The 20,746-nt window shown below is 43.3% G+C and overlaps 1 protein-coding gene across 2 annotated transcripts in view; it reads right to left on the bottom strand.

Moving 5' to 3' along the window:
• negr1 (neuronal growth regulator 1) overlaps nucleotides 1-20,746 on the bottom strand; it is a 441,422-nt gene that overhangs the window by 60,278 nt on the left and 360,398 nt on the right. The window contains exon 7 of one of the 2 annotated variants that reach the window (XM_045205313.1): nucleotides 4,913-4,954. The exons of the other annotated variant lie outside the window; for it this stretch is intronic. Within the exon in view, the coding sequence (XP_045061248.1) occupies nucleotides 4,913-4,954 (42 nt within the window). The remainder of the gene's footprint in view (nucleotides 1-4,912; nucleotides 4,955-20,746) is intronic. 2 annotated transcript variants of the gene reach the window in all.

The following is a 20,746-nucleotide window of genomic DNA, read 5'->3' as shown; positions in this document are numbered from 1 at the left end:
TTAGTGTTGTTGACTTTTGGTGGTGCACAGGGCATAAGCGACATAAGCGACCGCTTAGGGCCTCGCTGCTGCTAGGGGGCCGAATCTGTATGGCAAAATGTGTAGAATTGCAGGAAATTAGCTGTAAAACAGCACATTTTTCTTTACACTCCATGGCAAAATGAGTCAAATTGCATGACATTTTTTTTTAAATAGCACAATCTTCTCTCCACCCTATGGCAAATGTGTAGAATTGCAGCAAACTTGCTTTAAAACTGCAAAATGTTCTCTATTTCTCTATGCCCCATGGCAAAATGTGTAGAATTCAGAAAATGTAATCAAACACTTTTTTTTTTGTCAATAGGGGGGCCACTAAAATGTTTTGCCCGCTGAGACCCCAAAAGGCTGGGGCCGGCCCTGTTGCTGCAAGATGGAGGAATATAACATATTAAAGGGGAACTGCCTCCTACAACCAACTTCTCTGGTTATAAACGGCCTATGTGGCATTGATATGAGTCAGAAACATTAATTATAGTGTCAAAATTGACTACAAAGTGTAAATAGGATAATTTCGTCCAAAATGAGATTTGGAAGTATGGATTACTTACATGCCCAGTTTTGCCAATGATGTCCAATTGCCCAGAGACAAGGTGTGGTCCGCCCCCAGCTACCATGTTTTGTGGACATGTTGTCAAGTCTGCAACGCACGCCCACTTGCTCGGCATAGGAGTGAAAATGGGCTTCCATAAAGTTGGTGCAAACTTCTAATGCATTCAACAATATTTTGCAAGATGGCAAGTGATGGATTACATCATACAAACGTATGACATGATGGCTGTGACTGGTGTGTGGTGAGTAGCTAGCTAGCTATGATACTGTGATGTAACTAGCTAAATATATAGCCTCTCCCTAATGTGTAATGTGATGTAATGTCATAGAGAGGAAGATTTACATAGATAATGTTGCACCTGACGATAAGGTTTGATAGGATGTAACATCAGCCAGCTTGCTATCGATAATGTTTCAACTCGAACAGGCTAACTAAGAATATCCCTGCTAGCTAACGTTAGCTAGCTAGCCAATTCATTTAAACTCTGACAAAGATATTGATAACTAACCCGGATTTGCAAGTTAAGTAGCTAGCTCTACTTTTAAGAGAGCAGGCATGTTGTTTGGGTTAGCACTTGCTCTCGATAACTCAGGCCCTGGTGGCATTCTGCCTTTATTGAACTGGGAGTCATGATCAAGGGATAGGTTAGCATTAGCTAGCTAGCAGTTAGGGGCTTCATCTGCTACTAGTTCTAAAACAACATGCCTGTTCTCATAAAAGTCGATTGTGCATTTTCTAGGGCAAAAATACATTTAGGATGGTACTTGTCTAGCCTGAGTACAAGTCTTTTTAGCTAATATGCTACAAATACGTGTCTGCAAGCATTCAGCAATGTAACATTACACAGCTGGTTGCATATTTGCGTCACTGAACTGAATCTATTCTGTACTTACAGTCACTCTATTAATATAATTACTTCTGTATATGAATTTTTCATTCACAGGCTACTTACAAAACCTGGTGCAATTGTTGTTCAGCAGTGTCGTGGGACAGCTGAAGTTGTACCAATGATGTTTATGCTCCTTGTTCTATCTGTTGTTGTACTCTACACACAACTTATTTTAATTTGCTAGGTACAGTGCCTTCAGAAAGTATTCACACCCCTTTACTTTGGACTTTTTCCACATTTTGTTGTGTTACAGCCTGAATTTCAAATGGATTAAATTTAGATTTTTTTGTCATCACTGGCCTACACACAATACCCCATAATGTCAAAGTGGAATTTCGTTTTTCAAAATTTTTCAAAATTTATAAAAAATGAAAAATGTCTTGAGTCAATAAGTATTCAACCCCTTTGTTATGGCAAGCCTAAATAAGTTCCAGAGTAAAAATGTGCTTAACAAGTCGCATAATAAGTTGCATGGACTTATTCTGTGCCTAACATGATTTTTTAATGACTACCTCATCTTTGTACCCCAGACATAACACTCTCCATATTTTCAAGCATAGTGGTGGCTACATCATGTTATGGGTATGCTTGTAATCGTTAAGGAATGGGGAGTTTTTCAGGATAAAAAAGAAACTGGCAAAATCCTAGGGGAAAACCTGATTCAGTCTGGTTTCCACCAGACACTAGAAGATGAATTCACCTTTTAGCAGGACAATAACCTAAACACAAGGCCAAATCTACACTGGAGTTGCTTACCAAGAAGAATGTCAATGTTCCTGAGTGGCTGAGTTACAGGTTAGACTTAAATGTACTTGAAAATCTATGGCAAGACCTGAAAATGATTGTCTAGCAATGATCAACAACCAATTTGACAGAGCTTGAAGAATTTAGACAATAATAATTTGCAAATGTTGCACAATCCAGATGTGGATTTACCCAGAAAGACTCACAGCTGTAATCACTGCCAAAGGTGCTTCAAGAACATATTGACTCAGGGGTGTGAATACTTATGTAAATGAGATATTTATGTATTTCATTTTCATTAAATGTGCAAAATAAATATAAAAACATGTTTTCACTTTGTCATTATGGGGTATTGTGTGTTGATGGGTGAGGGAAATATATATATATTTAATTCATTTTGAATTTTTACATTTACAAATTTTCTACTACTAATCTACTCATTTTAACATCCCAGTGCAGTCAAAAACATGTTTTTTTTCTATATTTTTTCCACAGTATGAGGTTGGAATAATACAGTGAAATTGTATTACTGTAAAAGTTGTTTGAAAAGGCCGCCTGAAATGTAAGCCTGTTTTGGTGGGATGGCGTTTTGGCCTGCCTGGTGACATCACCAGGTGGTAAATTAGTTAATAGACCAATAGGAAAGAGAGTTCCAAACATCTCTGCAAATAACAACTAGTTTTCCGTTTTCCCCTCCCCACTCAGACCACTCCCAGACAGTCCTAGCAAAATTCTTGCTTGAGAAATTGTTCTTTGCTAAGAAGCTATTTTTGTTATTTTTTTTACCATTTTAATTGAAAGCGATCACAGTAATTGTTACCCAGAAATTATTTGATATTGAGATAAAAATGGTTGCATTGGACCTTTAACATTTCAATGCATACTGTAGCGGTGCTCAAACAAGACAGATTGATATTCAAGTACTGGACCGACCATTTAATATCATTGCCACAACCATGCGGTGTCATACTGTACTGTCATTAACATATAGGAAGAGGTCAACTGTAGAGCACATTTCACAAATCTCATGTAGAAAACATTAGCCAATGTTTTTTCTGCAAAAAACTGAAAGTGAATTGTAATTAATCCTTTTATTGACGTTTCAGTGTTGTTTAAGAAGGTAATGTCTTGTGAGCCGGTGCTGCCACAACCATGCAATTTACTTTGTATATTAGATAGTCATGTTGACCATTTTTACTTTAACTTTCATAATAGTTAGAGCATGTCACTTGAGACCAAGCTAGAATTCAGTCTCCAACCCTGCTCCTAAATAAGCATCAATGGTATTTGAAAGGAATCATAAAATTGTTTAATCTACATGATTGATGAGGTTTAGCATCAATTGTTAAGGGGCCGAACAGGGACAAACTTTTTTTTCACTTAATTGTTTCCTGTTTGATAACTCTAAATGACAACAAATGTGGTTCACTACAAGGACCTTTTCCCCCACTCCTCCTTTGTGGAGCTGACAGAAGATAATTATATATCTTCAACCTAATTAACAGATGTGGTTAAATGAGTTGGAGGCTACCTGTTGCCAGGAATCTAAAACAATTGACTTTGCCAAGCTGCTCAGCTAATGCAATGCAAGAAATAAAATGTTGAACTTGGAACAAAACAAGAACAGTGGGACATCAAGTTAGTTTATCTCCACAATTGATAGCACTGGTGTTGCGTTGGACCATGAAATTGTCATTTGTTCTGCGAGCATTACATCAAATGAGAGTTCTGGGCTAAGTGTTGTCAGAGAGCAGGTTTTTACTTGCAATTTGACAAAATCCCCATGGAGATCCATTTCAAATAAAAATTTAAGGGATGCAGGAGAGTACATGCTCATACAGAGCCACGTCTCCATAATGGAACATGAAACAATGGGCAAATCCATGATGCAGGATGAAAAACTCTGGATAGCGCTGAGTAGATTTATCATGCAATGTCACTCGCCATGTGTGTCTGTGCATTTGTGTGTGTATGCGAGCGGGCGTGTGTATGTGTGCGAACAGTATTAAGCAAAATAATGTAACCAGCGTGAGAGATTACATTCTGCGACTTGCTTAAAACCATAAGAGAGAGAGAGAAAAGACGGCCTGGCAAAGGGATTATTCCCAGCTGTAATTTGAAAGCAGCAGAAGTAGAGTGGAAAAACACCTGCCACATCGACAGTAGCAGCAGAACAGGTTAGAGAGGTGGCAGCAGCAGAGCCCGGCTGCTTCCGGAAGGAGAGAAACGGAGATAGAGCCACTGCACATAGCAAACGACAAACTAACAGGGTCCTTTCACTGACATCCTGCCCTTCATGCAGACTGCACTTAGCTAGCATAGGGGGAGGGATGAAGAAGCCAGAGTAAAGCCATCAGCAAAAGGAAACGCATCGGTCCCAGAGCCATATGTAACAGTCACTTTTATGATGCCACTACGCTCCAAAGGAGAGAGAGTAGAGGAGGTGGGGGTGTGCAATGAGACGGACGGGCTGTTTACATTGACAGGAAGAAAACAAAACAGAAACAAAACAGAACCAATCCTGAGAAACCAAAATTAACTGAAAGTAAAAGCACATACAGTGAAGCTGTACCCCAGCAGGCATCCCAGCCAATCAAGAGAGAGGAATTGGAGATGGAGGAGAGGTTTTTAGGTTAGTGTGGAGTGGATCCCTTTGCTGGTTTACGTACAGCACAGTGACATATACTGACCTGAGCGGGAGACAGCACTAGCTGCGGTGGGTTCAATAATTGCTACAGGAAAAAAAGGGGGGAAGAAGGAAAAAAGAGGACATTCATGTATTATTAACAGAATGGAGACGCAAAATAAAATAATAATCCACATTCAAGGACAAAGGACAGGGAATGAAGACAAAACTAACCATGCCTGAGGTCTGTCGTAAGCTGTAAGCTAAACATGCTTATCAACAACATATCCCTTCCCCTTAGGTCTGAATGGTAAAGGTCACTGCTGAGCTTCTCTGCCCAAAGTCCTAAATGTTCTTTAGACTGAGTCCATATGGAGCTCATCAAACTTCCTTGTCCTGAGATTATAAACTACTGACCGTCTCTCGCTTTGATGGCATGGAATCAAACTTGGCTCAATTAACAATCATAATTACATCTGCACCTTGTTGGCAGCCGTTTAATCATATTGATGTAATTTGATTTTCACTTTAATATCATGCAACTCTCCCCATTTCCTGTTCTTCTTTTTTTGGAGTCTGGCTGAAAAAAACATACATTCCTCTTTGATCCCTCTGAGGGGGAAGTGAATCCCAATCTGATTACCTTATGAACTCATTTCAAACTGAGCGGGTGGTGGCATTTGGGGAATCTAATAATGTGACATCCTGAAATGTCCACGTCCACCATCTTCGAAAAACAGTCATACCCGATGTGTCTATTAAATGTCTTCTTCTTCTTTATACATTTCAAACGTTCATATTTACATAACTATATGACAAATACATGTATTTTGTGTCGTTTTCGGCATTAAATGTCCAATGCAACCGTTTTTTTATCTCAATATCAAATCATTTCTGGATAACAATTAAGTACCTTAATGTGATTGCTCTACTACACTAGCATCCGACTTACCTAACTTTGCTGTTAAAATAGAAAAACATGAGATACCAAACCCGTTCACAAAGTTGGTTAACTCTTGAGGCTCCTTAGGTCTCCACCGAACTAGGCAAATACACTTTTAGTTTTAAAGAACCTCATTGCTGGAACTACAAAACACATTACAATTGGATGTTCTGGTGCCGCTCGGGCAATTTAAAATATTGATTGGGGACCTTCTTATTGAGTAATGTAATAGTTTTTCTTGAATATTTGTGTTGTGCTGTATTTTACTTGTTCCATATTGTATTCTATTTTTTATTTTGTCTTATGAAATTGTATATGTAGGACTCTGTTGTGAAAGAGACCCTGGTCTCAATGGTGACTCCCTGCTTAAATAAAGGTAAAATAAAAATGGTAAAAAATAGCCTCTTAGCTAAGAGCAATTTCTCAAGCAAGAATTTTGCTAGGACTGTCTTTGAGTGGGGACGGGAAAACTGAAAATGTGCTGTTATTGGCAGATATGTTTCGAACTCTCTTTCTTATTGGTCTATTAAGTAATTTACTGCATGGTTATGTCACCATGGAAGGCCAAAACTCTCTCCCACCAAAACAGGCTGCAATTTCAGCTCTTACACTAAAAGAGCATTATCATAACTTTCACAATTTCACAGTATTATTCCTACCTCATAGTGTGAAAATATATATAAAAACAGAACAATTATGTTTTTGACAGCACTGGGCCTTTAAACATTGCACATTACCTCATACAGTTTGTTGATGCCAATGGTTGAAGCTTTGCAGTGCTGTTGTGTTAAATATATTCAACATTTAGGATCTAGTCTATCATTTTAAATATTTTTACAAAAGCACCACGCCTTAGGGTGTTTTCACACTTTGTCCCTTTCAGCCAATTTGTTGTGCAGTGTGAAAACTCCAAAGAAACTAAGGATCTCGAGAGGTGGTCTGAGTTCGGTTCGCTTGAATTCCCCAGGTTCTCCCAAGGTTCTCTTATCATTATTCCCGCACCACACACTAGACTACTGCAACACCGTTTCCGCTGCCATAACCCCTCACATTGGAGCCACAAAAGAGAAAGGAAGATGATGTGCAAGTTCGCGGAAAAACGTGTGATGTTTTTGTATATTGATTAGCGATTGTCAAGGATGCACCAGAAATTCCATATATTTTTTTGTTCAGATTATTGGTTTGGAATATGTGATCTATAGACTAAGAGAGCTTCATAATCTGTTTATTCGATTGTGTGGTTTGAATAGTGTGAAAAGACAACAACATAATTGATGAGAATCACAACATACACTCTTAGAAAAAAAGGGTTCCAAAAGGGTTCTTTGGCTGTCCCCATAGAGGAACCATTTTGGTTCCAGGTAGAACTATTTTTTGTTCCAGGAAGAACTATTTTGGGTTCCATGTAGAACCCTCTGTGTAATGGGTTCTACATGGAACTCAAAAGGGTTCTACCTGGAACCAAAAAGGGTTATTCAAAGGGTTCTCCTATGGGGACAGCAAAATAACCCTTTTAGGTTCTAGATAGCAGCTTTTTTTCTAAGAATGAAGGGTACAAAATCAATTATAGGGCCAGTGGCCTACATTGGGTGTACAAATTTCAATTACAGCATTATTTAATCTGCAGTTATTCTTCTGCTATTTATTCTGTTACCAACAATATTTACATGTTAATAGTATATTCTGATTACAATTATTATGTGAATAAACAATTATTGTGTGAATACAAAGATTACTGAGTTATGGAGCTTTTTTTACCCCAGAGTTTTAAGAGGACTGAGATCGGTTCTTTTAACCCAATGAGGCTGTTTTCACATATAGTCCTCTTTAAAATAACCAATCTCAGTCCTCTTTAAAGTGAACTCTGGGGTAAAAAAAGGCAAAATAACTACATTCTCTTTGTATTGACACTGCCCTTGCCTTTGAATGAGGACAAAAAAAAATGCCAGTTCACTTCACATATTTTGTGGTCCGAGTCCTCCTTGCATTCACATTACTATGTTTAAAAATGAACCAAGATCTTTTTCCAACATTCACTTAAGTGAACTGGCATTCACAAAGTGCAGGACAAGCCATTCCATCAGATCATGTTATCGGACAGCTAGATATACCTACTTACAGATATACCTACTTATTTTGGAAGCTAATAGATTGAATTTAGTTAAAATATTAGACATAATAATTATAACCGGAAGATAATATTAACATGTAAATATTTTTGATAACATCATAAGTAGCAGAATAATAGGTAAGGGATAATCAACAAAGGGCTATGCGCTCTCTGGAAAGTAATGAACGACGTGGAAGGTGTGTTCCACGATGCGCTAGCGGAGTGAAACTAACCTTCCACGGAGTTGCATTATTTTCCAAAGAACACATAGAGCCACGAGATGATTATCCCTTTTATACCATGGCTATAATTTAACACATTTGCCACTAGAAATGTGTTCATCTGAAGTAGCTAGCAAGTTTAGTAGATAGTGACAGTAGTTGCGTTGGTAACCAAACAAACAGACTTGCTAGTTTAGCTAACCAAACCATCCATCCTAGCTTGCTATTATGAAAATTGAATTCAAAAATAGCAATAATGTTTTCAATTAGACTTTTGCGTTCAAAAGCAGCTCAAACATAGAACATGTAAGAATGACCTATAGCCATTCAATTCTACCGTGCGTTACAGGGAAATAATGCACGCTTTAGAATGCCCTTCAAGCCAATCAGAAATGAGTATTCAACAATGCCATGGTATAATTAAGCAATAAGGTCTGAGGGAGTATGGTATATTGCCAATATATTGTCAATATACCACGGCTAAGGGCTGTTCTTAGGCACCACGCATTGGCAATATACCACAAACACCAGAGGTGCCTTAGTGCTATTATAAACTGGTTACCAACGTAATTAGAACAGTAAGAATAAATGTTTTGTCATATCCGTGGTATACAGTCTGATATACCACAGCTTTCAATCAATCAGCATTCAGGGCTCGAACCACCCAGTTTATAATGCAGATTAAATAATGTTGTAATTGAAAATGGTATACTCAATGTAGGCTACTGCCCCTTTAAGAGCTAACATAGATTTTGTGATTAGTACTATTTGGTATCCTTGGGACGTCCCTAACCTTAACCCCTACCCTTACCCTAACCATAACCCTTACCTAATCTTAACCCTAACCTTAACCCTTACCTTAACCATTTTAAATGTCAACTTCAATGGGGTAATGTCAGAGTTGGCACGTTCCAAGGATCCCTGATAGCAAGGACCTTGATTTTGTTGTGATTCTCACCAAATGTTGTTGTCTTCTCACACTATTCAAACCCCACAATAAACAGCTTATGAAGCTCTCTTAGCCTATAGATCACGTATTGCAAACAAATAATCAGAACATCGTGTCAGTACAAAACTCCACACATATTTTGGAATTTCTATGCATCGCTAATCAATATCCAGAAACAGCATACTTTTTTTCCACGAACTTGCACATGATCATCTTCTCTCTTTTGTGGCACCAATGTGAGGGGTTATGGCAGGGGAAACGGTGTTGCAGTAGTCTAGTGTGTGGTGTGGGAGTAATGACAAGCAAACCTGGGGAGTTTTGTTGTTCAAAAAGGGAACCGGACCGCGGAATTCAAGCAAACCGATCTCAGACAACCTCTCGAGATGGTCTCAGTTCAGTTTGCTTCGGGGGCTCTTTTAATGGGTCTGAGTTCCTTTGGAGTTCAAACTACTCAAAAAAAATCTGCGAACCGCACTGAGTTCACAAAAATTGGCTGAAAGGGACCAAGTGTGAAATCACTCCCACTGCGACGCCGGTGCGATTTGGACTTCTAACACCTTTTAAACATTGTGCGTTTGAGCTACATACTTATGGGTTGTACCATTTGATTAGTCTATTTCTTCTGCATCCGTTGGTACCAACCATTAAGCATTAGTTTGTGCGATTAACAGGGGCTGAGCTTGGGCGGTGTTTGTGAGACAAGGGTGGATCCCGAAGGGGCCTTTTCACAAAAACGTCTGTAGAGCCTGAATGGTTTCAGCTACAAACTATTAAAGGGTAGGTAGCATAAACGTAACCACATGTAACATATGGATTTGCATTGATATACGCATCAAAATTCACAATGCAAAGTTACACCTCACTTTTCTAGTTTTCCAGTTATTACATAAAACCGATCAGAATTCCGAAGAATCATGTCAGATTTTTTTCCCCCTGGGGTGTGATGCAATATGGAGGACCCGGCAAGCCAGCCTATTCCCTATAATGTAACTCCAACAGAAATAATAACCTCAAATGTATAACTTAAAATTTAACAAAATAATTTTCACTGATGACTACTGGTTTCAATTACATTTTAAGCCAACTTAAAAGCAAATACTTTATGAATTTATTGTTACAAACCAACTTGCCAGGTTACTAGCTAAGTAGCCTGCTTACGTTAGCCCTACCAGCCTGCTAATGTTACGTTAGCAGTGCATGAGTCAGCCAGTTGCTATCAACACCTAGCTTACAGCTCCATTTAAGTAAGCCAAAGTTTTGAAAGTACATAACACAATCTAACCAGTTATCAAAGAATGTTAGCTATATGCACTTATCCTAGCCAACAAACTAGCCAGCTAACGTTAGCTATTTAGCCAACTAGCTATTAGCCGAGCCAGCCTAGCCAACCACCATGGTTATTGTCGGCAAGCTAGAGCCCAACTACTGGAGACCAGCTAGAACATAACTAACACAACACAACCAAAACAGAACCGCAATAGAGCAAGCAGGTATAATTTTCTTCTTTGTTTTGAGCCCACGGCAATAAGGCACCAGAGTCTGCCGTGCTAATGGGTTGCCACTAGATAACACAGCCACAAAGTATGTGAAGAGCATGCTGCATGGCCGCACGTGCCCCATCTGCTCCTTGTTTACATCACTCTTTCTCGTGATTGGTGGATTGTAACTCACCACCGCCAACACTTGGTCTGGAATGTAATTACATGCTAGCATGGATAGTGGCTAACGTTAGCCAGCTTGAGCTAGCTACCGAGCTAGCATACGAACTCGGTAGCACAGAGTATATCCTCCATATGACGTTGAGAAATAGTGCATTGTGGGTAGTTTAGAAGATATCCGGAAATAAGTTTATAAATATGTAATAACCCAAACACATAACTATGTTTGTAATTATAGGTAACCAGATCGTGACTACAAATAAGTTACTAAGTCTTTGACCACACTGTGTTGTTACATTGGTGAGTAAAAACTCATACCTTTTAAAAGCTATCTATAAAAGCTGAGACTCACAAACACACACATGTAACAGTTGTCACTGACTAGTTGGGTATTCATTTCCTACTGAGCAAACAATTTCTGTACTTAAAGCATTTATATAAATTCATTTTTTTATCATGTTTTTTCCTTTGGCTGACCTTTATTGTCACGCGTTGCTGTAGATAGGTGTGGTGTGGAATCAGGCGTAGGACGCAGAAGTTAAGTCCAAACAAAGTCTTTAGTAGATCAACACAAAATAATCCAAGAACAGCCCGGAGGCGAGAAAAGCGAGCACAGGCGTAACCAAACGGGCGCACTAAACATGTGCGTAAATCTCTCCTAAAACAACAAGGAGGCAAACTACTAAATAGCGCACCAAAATAGGTAGCGCAGCAACACGGCAAGAAAACAATTACACACAACACCTAACTAACAACAAGGAACTAAATAGGGTGCTTAATGAGACATAACACAAAACAGGTGTGACAAACAGACAAAACCAATCAAACAAGAAACATAGAACGGTGGCAGCTAGTACTCCGGAGACGACGACCGCCGAAACCTGCCCGAACAAGGAGGAGGGGCCGCCTCGGCCGAAACCGTGACAGTACCCCCCCTTGACGCGCGGCTTCAGCCGTGCGCCGCCTCGGGGACGACCAGGAGGACGCGGAGCAGGGCGCGTAGGATGACCACGATGGAATTCGGTCAGCAGGGACGGATCCAGAATGTCCCTCCTCGGAACCCAGCACCGCTCCTCCGGACCGTACCCCTCCCACTCCACGAGATATTGGAGACCCCCCATCCGGCGTCTCGAATCCAGGATGGTCCGAACAGTGTACGCCAGAGCCCCCTCGATGTCCAACGGGGGCGGAGGAGTCTCCTCAATCTCAAAGTCCTGGAGTGGACCAGCTACCACCGGCCTGAGTAGAGACACATGGAACGAGGGGTTAATATTCTTGTAATCAATGGGCAGTTGTAACCTGTAACACACCTCGTTCAATCTCCTCAGGACTTTAAAAGGCCCACAAACCGCCGACCCAGCTTCCGGCAGGGCAGGCGGAGGGGCAGGTTTCTGGTTGAGAGCCAGACTCGATCTCCAGGTGCGTACACTGGCCCCTCACTGCGGTGTAGGTCGGCGCTCGTCTTCTGTCGACGGATGGCTCGCTGCAGATGGACGTGTGCAGCGTTCCACGTCTCCTCCGAGCGCCGCACCCACTCATCCACAGCAGGGGCCTCGATCTGGCTCTCATGCCAAGGTGCCAGAACCGGCTGGTACCCTAACACACACTGGAAAGGGGTTAGTCTAGTGGAGGAGTGGCGGAGAGAGTTCTGTGCCATCTCGGCCCAGGGCACATATCTCGCCCACTCCTCCGGCCGGCCCTGACAATATGACCTCAGAAACCTACCCACATCCTGGTTGACTCGTTCGACCTGCCCATTACTCTCCGGGTGGTAACCCGAGGTAAGGCTCACCGAGACCCCCAACCGTTCCATAAAGGCTCTCCAGACTCTGGAGGTAAACTGGGGGCCTCGATCGGACACTATATCCTCGGGTACCCTGTAATGCCGGAAGACGTGAGTAAATAGAGCCTCAGCGGTCTGTAGGGCAGTAGGAAGACCCGGCATGGGAAGGAGACGACAGGCCTTCGAGAACCGATCCACAACGACCAGGATGGTGGTATTCCCTTGTGAGGAGGGAAGGTCGGTAACAAAATCCACCGAGAGGTGAGACCAGGGTCGCTGTGGAACGGGCAGGGGTTGTAATTTACCCCTGGGCAAGTGTCTGGGCGCCTTACACTGGGCACACACTGAGCAGGAGGAGACATAAACCCTCACATCCCTGGCTAACGTTGGCCACCAGTACTCGTACTCAAGGCAGTGCACTGTCCGGCCAATACCTGGATGTCCAGAGGAGGGTGACGTGTGAGCCCAATAAATCAGCCGATCCCGGACCTCGAGCGGGACGTACGTCCGACCCACCGGACACTGTGGAGGGCTAGGGTCGGTGCGTAATGCCCGCTCGATCTCCGCATCGACTTCCCACAGCACCGGTGCCACCAGACAAGACTCCGGTAGTATGGGAATGGGCTCCACGCACCTCTCCTCCGTGTCATACCGCCGGGACAGGGCATCTGCCTTCCCGTTCTGGGACCCAGGGATGTAAGTGATCTTGAACACAAACCGGGCGAAACATAGTCCATCGAGCCTGGCGAGGATTCAGTCTCCTAGCTGCCCGAATGTATTCCAGGTTACGGTGGTCGGTCAGAATGAGGAAAGGGTGTTGAGCCCCCTCAAGCCAATGCCTCCACACCTTTAGGGCCTGTACTACGGCTAACAGCTCCCTGTCCCCCTACGTCATAATTCCGCTCCGCCGGGACTGAGCTTCTTAGAATAAAAAGCACAGGGGCGGAGCTTAGGTGGTGTGCCGGACCGTTGTGAAAGAACTGCCCGATACCGGCCTCAGACGCGTCCACCTCTACTTGGAAGGGTAAAGCGGGATCCGGGTGCGCCAGCACCGGAGCCGAGGTAAACAGGTCCTTCAGTCTCCCAAAGGCCCTGTCCGCCTCAGCCGACCACTGCAAGCGCACCGACCCCCCTTCAGAAGAGACGTTATGGGAGCTGCCACCTGTCCAAAACCCCCGGATAAACCTCCGGTAGTAATTCGCAAAACCCAAGAACCGCTGCACCTCTTTAACTGTAGTTGGGGTTTGCCAATTACGCACGGCAGACACTCGGTCCACCTCCATTCTCACCCCTGACGCAGACAACTGGTAACCCAAAAAAGGAAACTGACTCCTGAAAGAACAGACATTTCTCGGCTTTGACATACAGGTCATGCTCCAACAGTCTCCTCAATACCCTGCGCACCAGGGCTACATGCTCGGCCCGAGTAGAACTGTACACAAGAATATCATCTATGTACACCACTACTCCCTGCGCCTGCATGTCCCGGAAAATCTCATCTACAAACGATTGGAAGACTGATGGAGCATTCATTAACCCATATGGCATGACGAGATACTCGTAATGGCCGGAGGTAGTACTAAATGCTGTCTTCCACTCATCGCCCTCCCTAATGCGCACCAAGTTATATGCGCTCCTGAGGTCCAATTTTGTGAAGAACCGTGCCCCGTGTAACGACTCCGTCATGGTCGCAATCAGCGGGAGTGGATAACTATATTTCACAGTCACCTGATTGAGACCGCGGTAATCAATACACGGACGCAAACCTCCATCCTTTTTCTTCACAAAAAAGAAGCTCGAGGACGCGGGAGAAGTGGAAGGCCGTATGTATCCCTGTCTCAGAGACTCGGCAATGTAAGTCTCCATTGCCCTTTTCTCCTCCTGTGACAAAGGATACACATGGCCCGCGGGAGCGCAGCTCCTATCTGGAGGTCTATCGCACAATCCCCCTGTCTATGAGGCGGCAACCGTGCCGCTCTGGTCTTACTAAACACGAGTGCCAAATCCTCATACTCAGGCGGAATGTGCAGTGCTGGCATCTGGTTCGGGCTCTCCACCGAGGTCGCCCCACGGAAACACCCAGACATAGCCCCTCACACTGAGCAGACCACCCTTTAAGAGCCTTCTCTCGCCCACGAAATCGTAGGATCATGGGTAATCAACCAGGGAAGCCCCAGTACCACCGGATACGCAGGAGAGTCGATCAGATAGAGTTGAATTGTCTCCTCATGACCCCCCTGCGTCATCATCCTAAGTGGCGCTGTGACCTCCCCAATCAACCCAGATCCTAACGGACGACTATCTAAGGCATGTACAGGGAAGGGATTATCGACTGGAAGGAGGGGAATACCTAACTTAACACAGAATTTACGATCTACAAAATTCCCAGCTGCGCCTGAATCGACTAGCGCCTTATGCTGGGAACGAGGTGCAACCTGTGGGAAACAAACAGGTAATGTAATGTGTACGACAGAAAGCTCTGGGTAAGTAGGGCGCCTACTCACCTGGGAGGACTCCCCAATGTGTGACCTGCCATCTCCCTCACCAGGGGACCCTCCCCAGCACCTAGCCGCGGTGTGCCCTCCGCGGCCACAGTTGGTGCAGGAGACTGCCCCCCTCGGGCTCCTTCCTCTCCTCCCTCTAGCGCCAGCACCTCCAAGCTCCATCGGGCTCGGCTCGGAGGCGCTGGAGGGTGGAATGGGAGGCCCCCACCTGGGACGTCCGCGGGTCGCGAGCAGGGTGTCCAGCCGAATGGCCATGTCCACCAACTGGTCAAATGTTAGTGTAGTATCCCTGCACGCTAACTCTCTGCGGACGTCCTCCCGAAGGCCACATCTAAAGTGGTCTATGAGGGCCCTCTCATTCCACCCCTGCATCTGCCGCCAGAGTCCGAACTCCAGCGCAAACTCTTGAGCGCTCCTCATCCCCTGTCGGAGGTGGAATAGACGCTCCCCCGCCGCCTTCCCCTCTGGTGGATGGTCGAAGACAGCACGGAAGCGGCGGGAGAACTCCGCATAGGTGACTGTGGCGGCGTCTATTCCCCTCCATTCGGCGTTGGCCCACTCCAACGCCTTGCCGGTGAGACAGGAGATGAGGGCGGAAACGCTCTCGTATCCCGAGGGGCGCCGGGTGTATAGTGGCAAGGTAGAGCTCCACTTGTAATAGGAACCCCTGACACCCGGCAGCGGTGCCGTCGTACGCCCTCGGGAGCGAGAGCCGAATCCCACTGGGTTCCGGTAGTTGGACGGGCGGGCTGTCCGATGGTGATGGTGCGATAGGTGGGGGTGTGGGTACCCCGCTTGTCTCCCATCGATGGAGGGTGTTCATGACGCGGTCCAAGGCGTGCCCGATCTGGTTGATTCGATCCTCTTGACCACGAAAACGCTCCTCCATGACGTCGGTGGGTGCTCCTGCTGATTCCATATGTGGTGTGTAATTCTGTCACGCGTTGCTGTAGATAGGTGTGGTGTGGAATCAGGCGCAGGACGCAGAAGTTAAGTCCAAACAAAGTCTTTAGTAGATCAACACAAAATAATCCAAGAACAGCCCGGAGGCGAGAAAAGCGAGCACAGGCGTAACCAAACGGGCGCACTAAACATGTGCGTAAATCTCTCCTAAAACAACAAGGAGGCAAACTACTAAATAGCGCACCAAAATAGGTAGCGCAGCAACACGGCAAGAAAACAATTACACACAACACCTAACTAACAACAAGGAACTAAATAGGGTGCTTAATGAGACATAACACAAAACAGGTGTGACAAACAGACAAAACCAATCAAACAAGAAACATAGAACGGTGGCAGCTAGTACTCCGGAGACGACGACCGCCGAAACCTGCCCGAACAAGGAGGAGGGGCCGCCTCGGCCGAAACCGTGACATTTATGCTATTGTTGAGATTTGTCAATGTAACTCATGAATGCAACTGTTTATGTAAAATACAATTGTTAAACACTTAATTGTGAGGCTAAATATAACGGCTGGACATGAAGATAAATGAAAGTCAGATAAATGAAAAGCCGATATTTGCTTGGGTCTCGGGACTGATAAGGTCTGTATGTGAAAACACCCTTAAAGACATATGGATCATTAGGTTAGATGGCTGCTAAGCTTCGCCAGATAGAATTTGGTGGGAGGTGACAAACAAGATTACTGTATGTGGGCTGCAAGAAAGTACAATGTAGGCCTCACCGTAATCCCAAAATGCAGATATAACCTCCTCCAGAAACTTCCACAGGGGAGAGGAAACTCAGGAATCCATTATTGTGGTTTACACTGCCTTCATATATGTAAAAAATACTACCACTTTATTTTCTTTCTACTTGCACAGAAGGGCAATGATATATAGGACAGCCAAGAGTAGTGCGGAGCCTACTTACACTTTCCATTTTAATCCAGTTACATGGGCACTCAATACAGTGGGGAAAAAAAGTATTTAGTCAGCCACCAATTGTGCAAGTTCCCCCACTTAAAAAGATGAGAGAGGCCTGTAATTTTCATCATAGGTACACGTCAACTATGACAGACAAATTGAGATTTTTTTTCTCCAGAAAATCACATTGTAGGATTTTTAATTAATTAATTTGCAAATTATGGTGGAAAATAAGTATTTGGTCACCTACAAACAAGCAAGATTTCTGGCTCTCACAGACCTGTAACTTCTTCTTTAAGAGGCTCCTCTGTCCTCCACTCGTTACCTGTATTAATGGCACCTGTTTGAACTAGTTATCAGTATAAAAGACACCTGTCCACAACCTCAAACAGTCACACTCCAAACTCCACTATGGCCAAGACCAAAGAGCTGTCAAAGGACACCAGAAACAAAATTGTAGACCTGCACCAGGCTGGGAAGAATGAATCTGCAATAGGTAAGCAGCTTGGTTTGAAGAAATCAACTGTGAGAGCAATTATTAGGAAATGGAAGACATACAAGACCACTGATAATCTCCCTCGATCTGGGGCTCCACGCAAGATCTCACCCCGTGGGGTCAAAATGCCAGAACCACACGGGGGGACCTAGTGAATGACCTGCAGAGAGCTGGGACCAAAGTAACAAAGTCTACCATCAGTAACACACTACGCTGCCAGGGACTCAAATCCTGCAGTGCCAGACGTGTCCCCCTGCTTAACCCTCCCGTTGTCCTAGGGTCAAAATGACCCGCCACTGTGTTGAAACAACTTTATTTAATTTTTATATTTTTTTGATCATTTGTGAGAAGGAGGCATTGATACTTTCTTTAAAGTCTCACTGCCTCCTTCTCACAAATGATCCCAAAAATATAAAAATTAAATAAAGTTGGTTCAACACAGTGGCGGGTCATTTTGACCCTAGGACAACGGGAGGGTTAAGCCAGTACATGTCCAGGCCCGTCTGAAGTTTGCTAGAGTGCATTTGGATGATCCAGAAGAGGATTGGGAGAATGTCATATGGTCAGATGAAACCAAAATAGAACTTTTTGGTAAAAACACAACTTGTCGTGTTTGGAGGACAAAGAATGCTGAGTTGCATCCAAAGAACACCATACCTACTGTGAAGCATGGGGGTGGAAACATCATGCTTTGGGGCTGTTTTTCTGCAAAGGGACCAGGACGACTGATCCGTGTAAAGGAAAGAATGAATGGGGCCATGTATCGTGAGATTTTGAGTGAAAACCTCCTTCCATCAGCAAGGGCATTGAAGATGAAACGTGGCTGGGTCTTTCAGCATGACAATGATCCCAAACACACTGCCCGGGCAACGAAGGAGTGGCTTCGTAAGAAGCATTTCAAGGTCCTGGAGTGGCCTAGCCAGTCTCCAGATCTAAACCCCATAGAAAATCTTTGGAGGGAGTTATAAGTCCGTGTTGCCCAGCGACAGCCCCAAAACATCACTGCTCTAGAGGAGATCTGCATGGAGGAATGGGCCAAAATACCAGCAACAGTGTGTGAAAACCTTGTGAAGACTTACAGAAAACGTTTGACCTGTGTCATTGCCAACAAAGGGTATATAAAAAGTATTGAGAAACTTTTGTTATTGACCAAATACTTATTTTCCACCATAATTTGCAAATAAATTCATTAAAAATCCTACAATGTGATTTTCTGGAGAAAAAAAATCTCAATTTGTCTGTCATAGTTGACGTGTACCTATGATGAAAATGACAGGCCTCTCTCATCTTTTTAAGTGGGAGAACTTGCACAATTGGTGGCGGACTAAATACTTTTTTTCCCCCACTGTATATCCATTTCGATTTCAGGGCAAATGGAGAGCCACCAATTGCTCATTCAACGTTAGCCTCTTTGCTAGTTTTCCAAGTATCTGAACTAGAAGGCCTCCTAAAGAAGAAACCATTAGGGTTTGTAGCAAAAATTAAAAGTCTGATATGCTTTACATTTGAATATGTGTAAAGAGTCATATATTACATTTACAATGATACTCTTTTCCTGACTATATTGGTGGGAACCAGTGATTTTGTATTTTTTGGGGGGTAACTAGTGCGGTAGTGGATATCTGAGGACAGACTTTTTTCAAGCAGCAGCACTATCTGATTAATACTTGAGCATGAATCCACTAGTGAATCATCTCCCATTCTCAGCTCTCTCAGACACTCTTCCATTCCTGCAGAGTATGATATCCTTTGACATGCAATCTCCCTCCTCTATCCTTAATGAGGTCGGGCGTTAGCTACATTCTCACATTCACACAATGTATCCCATCAAAACGCATTCATGTGTATGCTGAGCGACCTCTGTACAGTACTCACTTGCGAGACAAAACACATTATGCAGCGGGGTATTTCATCTTACACTGTAATAACAACATCCTCTTTGTCTTAGCAGAACAATGATAGCAGAAAATGAGTAACATTCACACAATTCAGAGCTGCCCAGATTAACTTAGTGGGGAGCTGTATGCGATCTGCTTTGTCTTCTTAGAGTTGTTGTTAGAATAACAAATGAATATATGTAAATGGACTTGTTCAGCTTTGGCTGAAGGTTGATTGTCGAAAAAAATTAAGGTCATGATAATGATGAAGAAATCACTACTTTACTAATGTGCAACTCCAACTGAGCCCAACCTGGGCTGCCACAACATGATTGCATTATCTGTCTTTCATGCACGGCCACATTCATTGCGTGAATATTTCTCAAGGCTATCTTAACTGTTTTTTCTCTTTAATGATATGACTGCAGGTGTTAATATGTTATTTATTTATGAACCACATAATTTGTTATTCTTCTACTTGTTAATGCTGCTTAGCATGCATATCATCTTATGGGGGGTTCCACAGGGCTCATCATCCAAAGACGGCCATTTGCATTTCCAGCCCGCTTCTTCAGTCTCCAGTCCCATGTGCTACTTCACAGGGAATCTGGGCCATGAACACAACCAGAGCGTTGTAAATTAATTGATTGTGCCAGGGGGTAATTTGGGGGTTAACATGGCTAATACATTTATACAAGAAGCGAGATATTAGTCAATTAAAGAAAATGGCTGTGATAGGAAAAAACTGAGGATGGATCAACAACATTGTAGTTACTCCACAATACTAACCTAATTGACAGAGGGAAAAGAAGGAAGCCTACACAGAATATAAATATTCCAAAAACATGATTCCTGTTTGCAACATGGCACTAAATTAAAACGGCAAAAAATGTGGCAAAGAAATTAACTTTATGTCCTGAATTCAAAGCGATATGTTTGGGGCAAATCCAACACAACATATCACTGAGTACCACTCTTCATATTTTCAAGCATGGGGGTGGCTGCATCATGTTATGGGTATGCTCGTCATTGGCAAGGACAGGGGAGTTTGTTAGGATAAAAGTAAATGGAAAAAAGCTAAGCACAGGCAAAATCCTAGACGAAAACCTGCTTCAGTCTGCTTTCCAACCGACACTGGGAGACAAATTCACCTTTCAGCAGGACAATAACCTAAAGCACAAGGCCAAATACACACTGGAGTTGCTTACCAAGACGACATTGAATATTCCTGAGTGGCCTAGTTACAGTTTTGACTTAAATCGGCTTGAAAATCTATGGCAAGAGCATGAAGAATGTTTTAAATTAATAATTTGCAAATATTGTACAATCCAGGTGTGCAAAGCTCTTAGAGACTTAGCCAAAAAGACTCACAGTTGTAATCGCTGCCAAATGTGATTCTTATATGTATTGACTCAGGGATGTGAATACTTACACTATATATACAAAAGTATGTGGACACCCATTCAAAATAGTGGATTCTGCTATTTC

Source organism: Coregonus clupeaformis, chromosome 20 (genome assembly GCF_020615455.1).
Source record: "Coregonus clupeaformis isolate EN_2021a chromosome 20, ASM2061545v1, whole genome shotgun sequence".
NCBI classification, from domain to species: Eukaryota; Metazoa; Chordata; class Actinopteri; order Salmoniformes; family Salmonidae; genus Coregonus; species Coregonus clupeaformis.
Note: the sequence above shows the minus strand (reverse complement) of the source record. Positions and strands in the feature narration are given on the sequence as shown.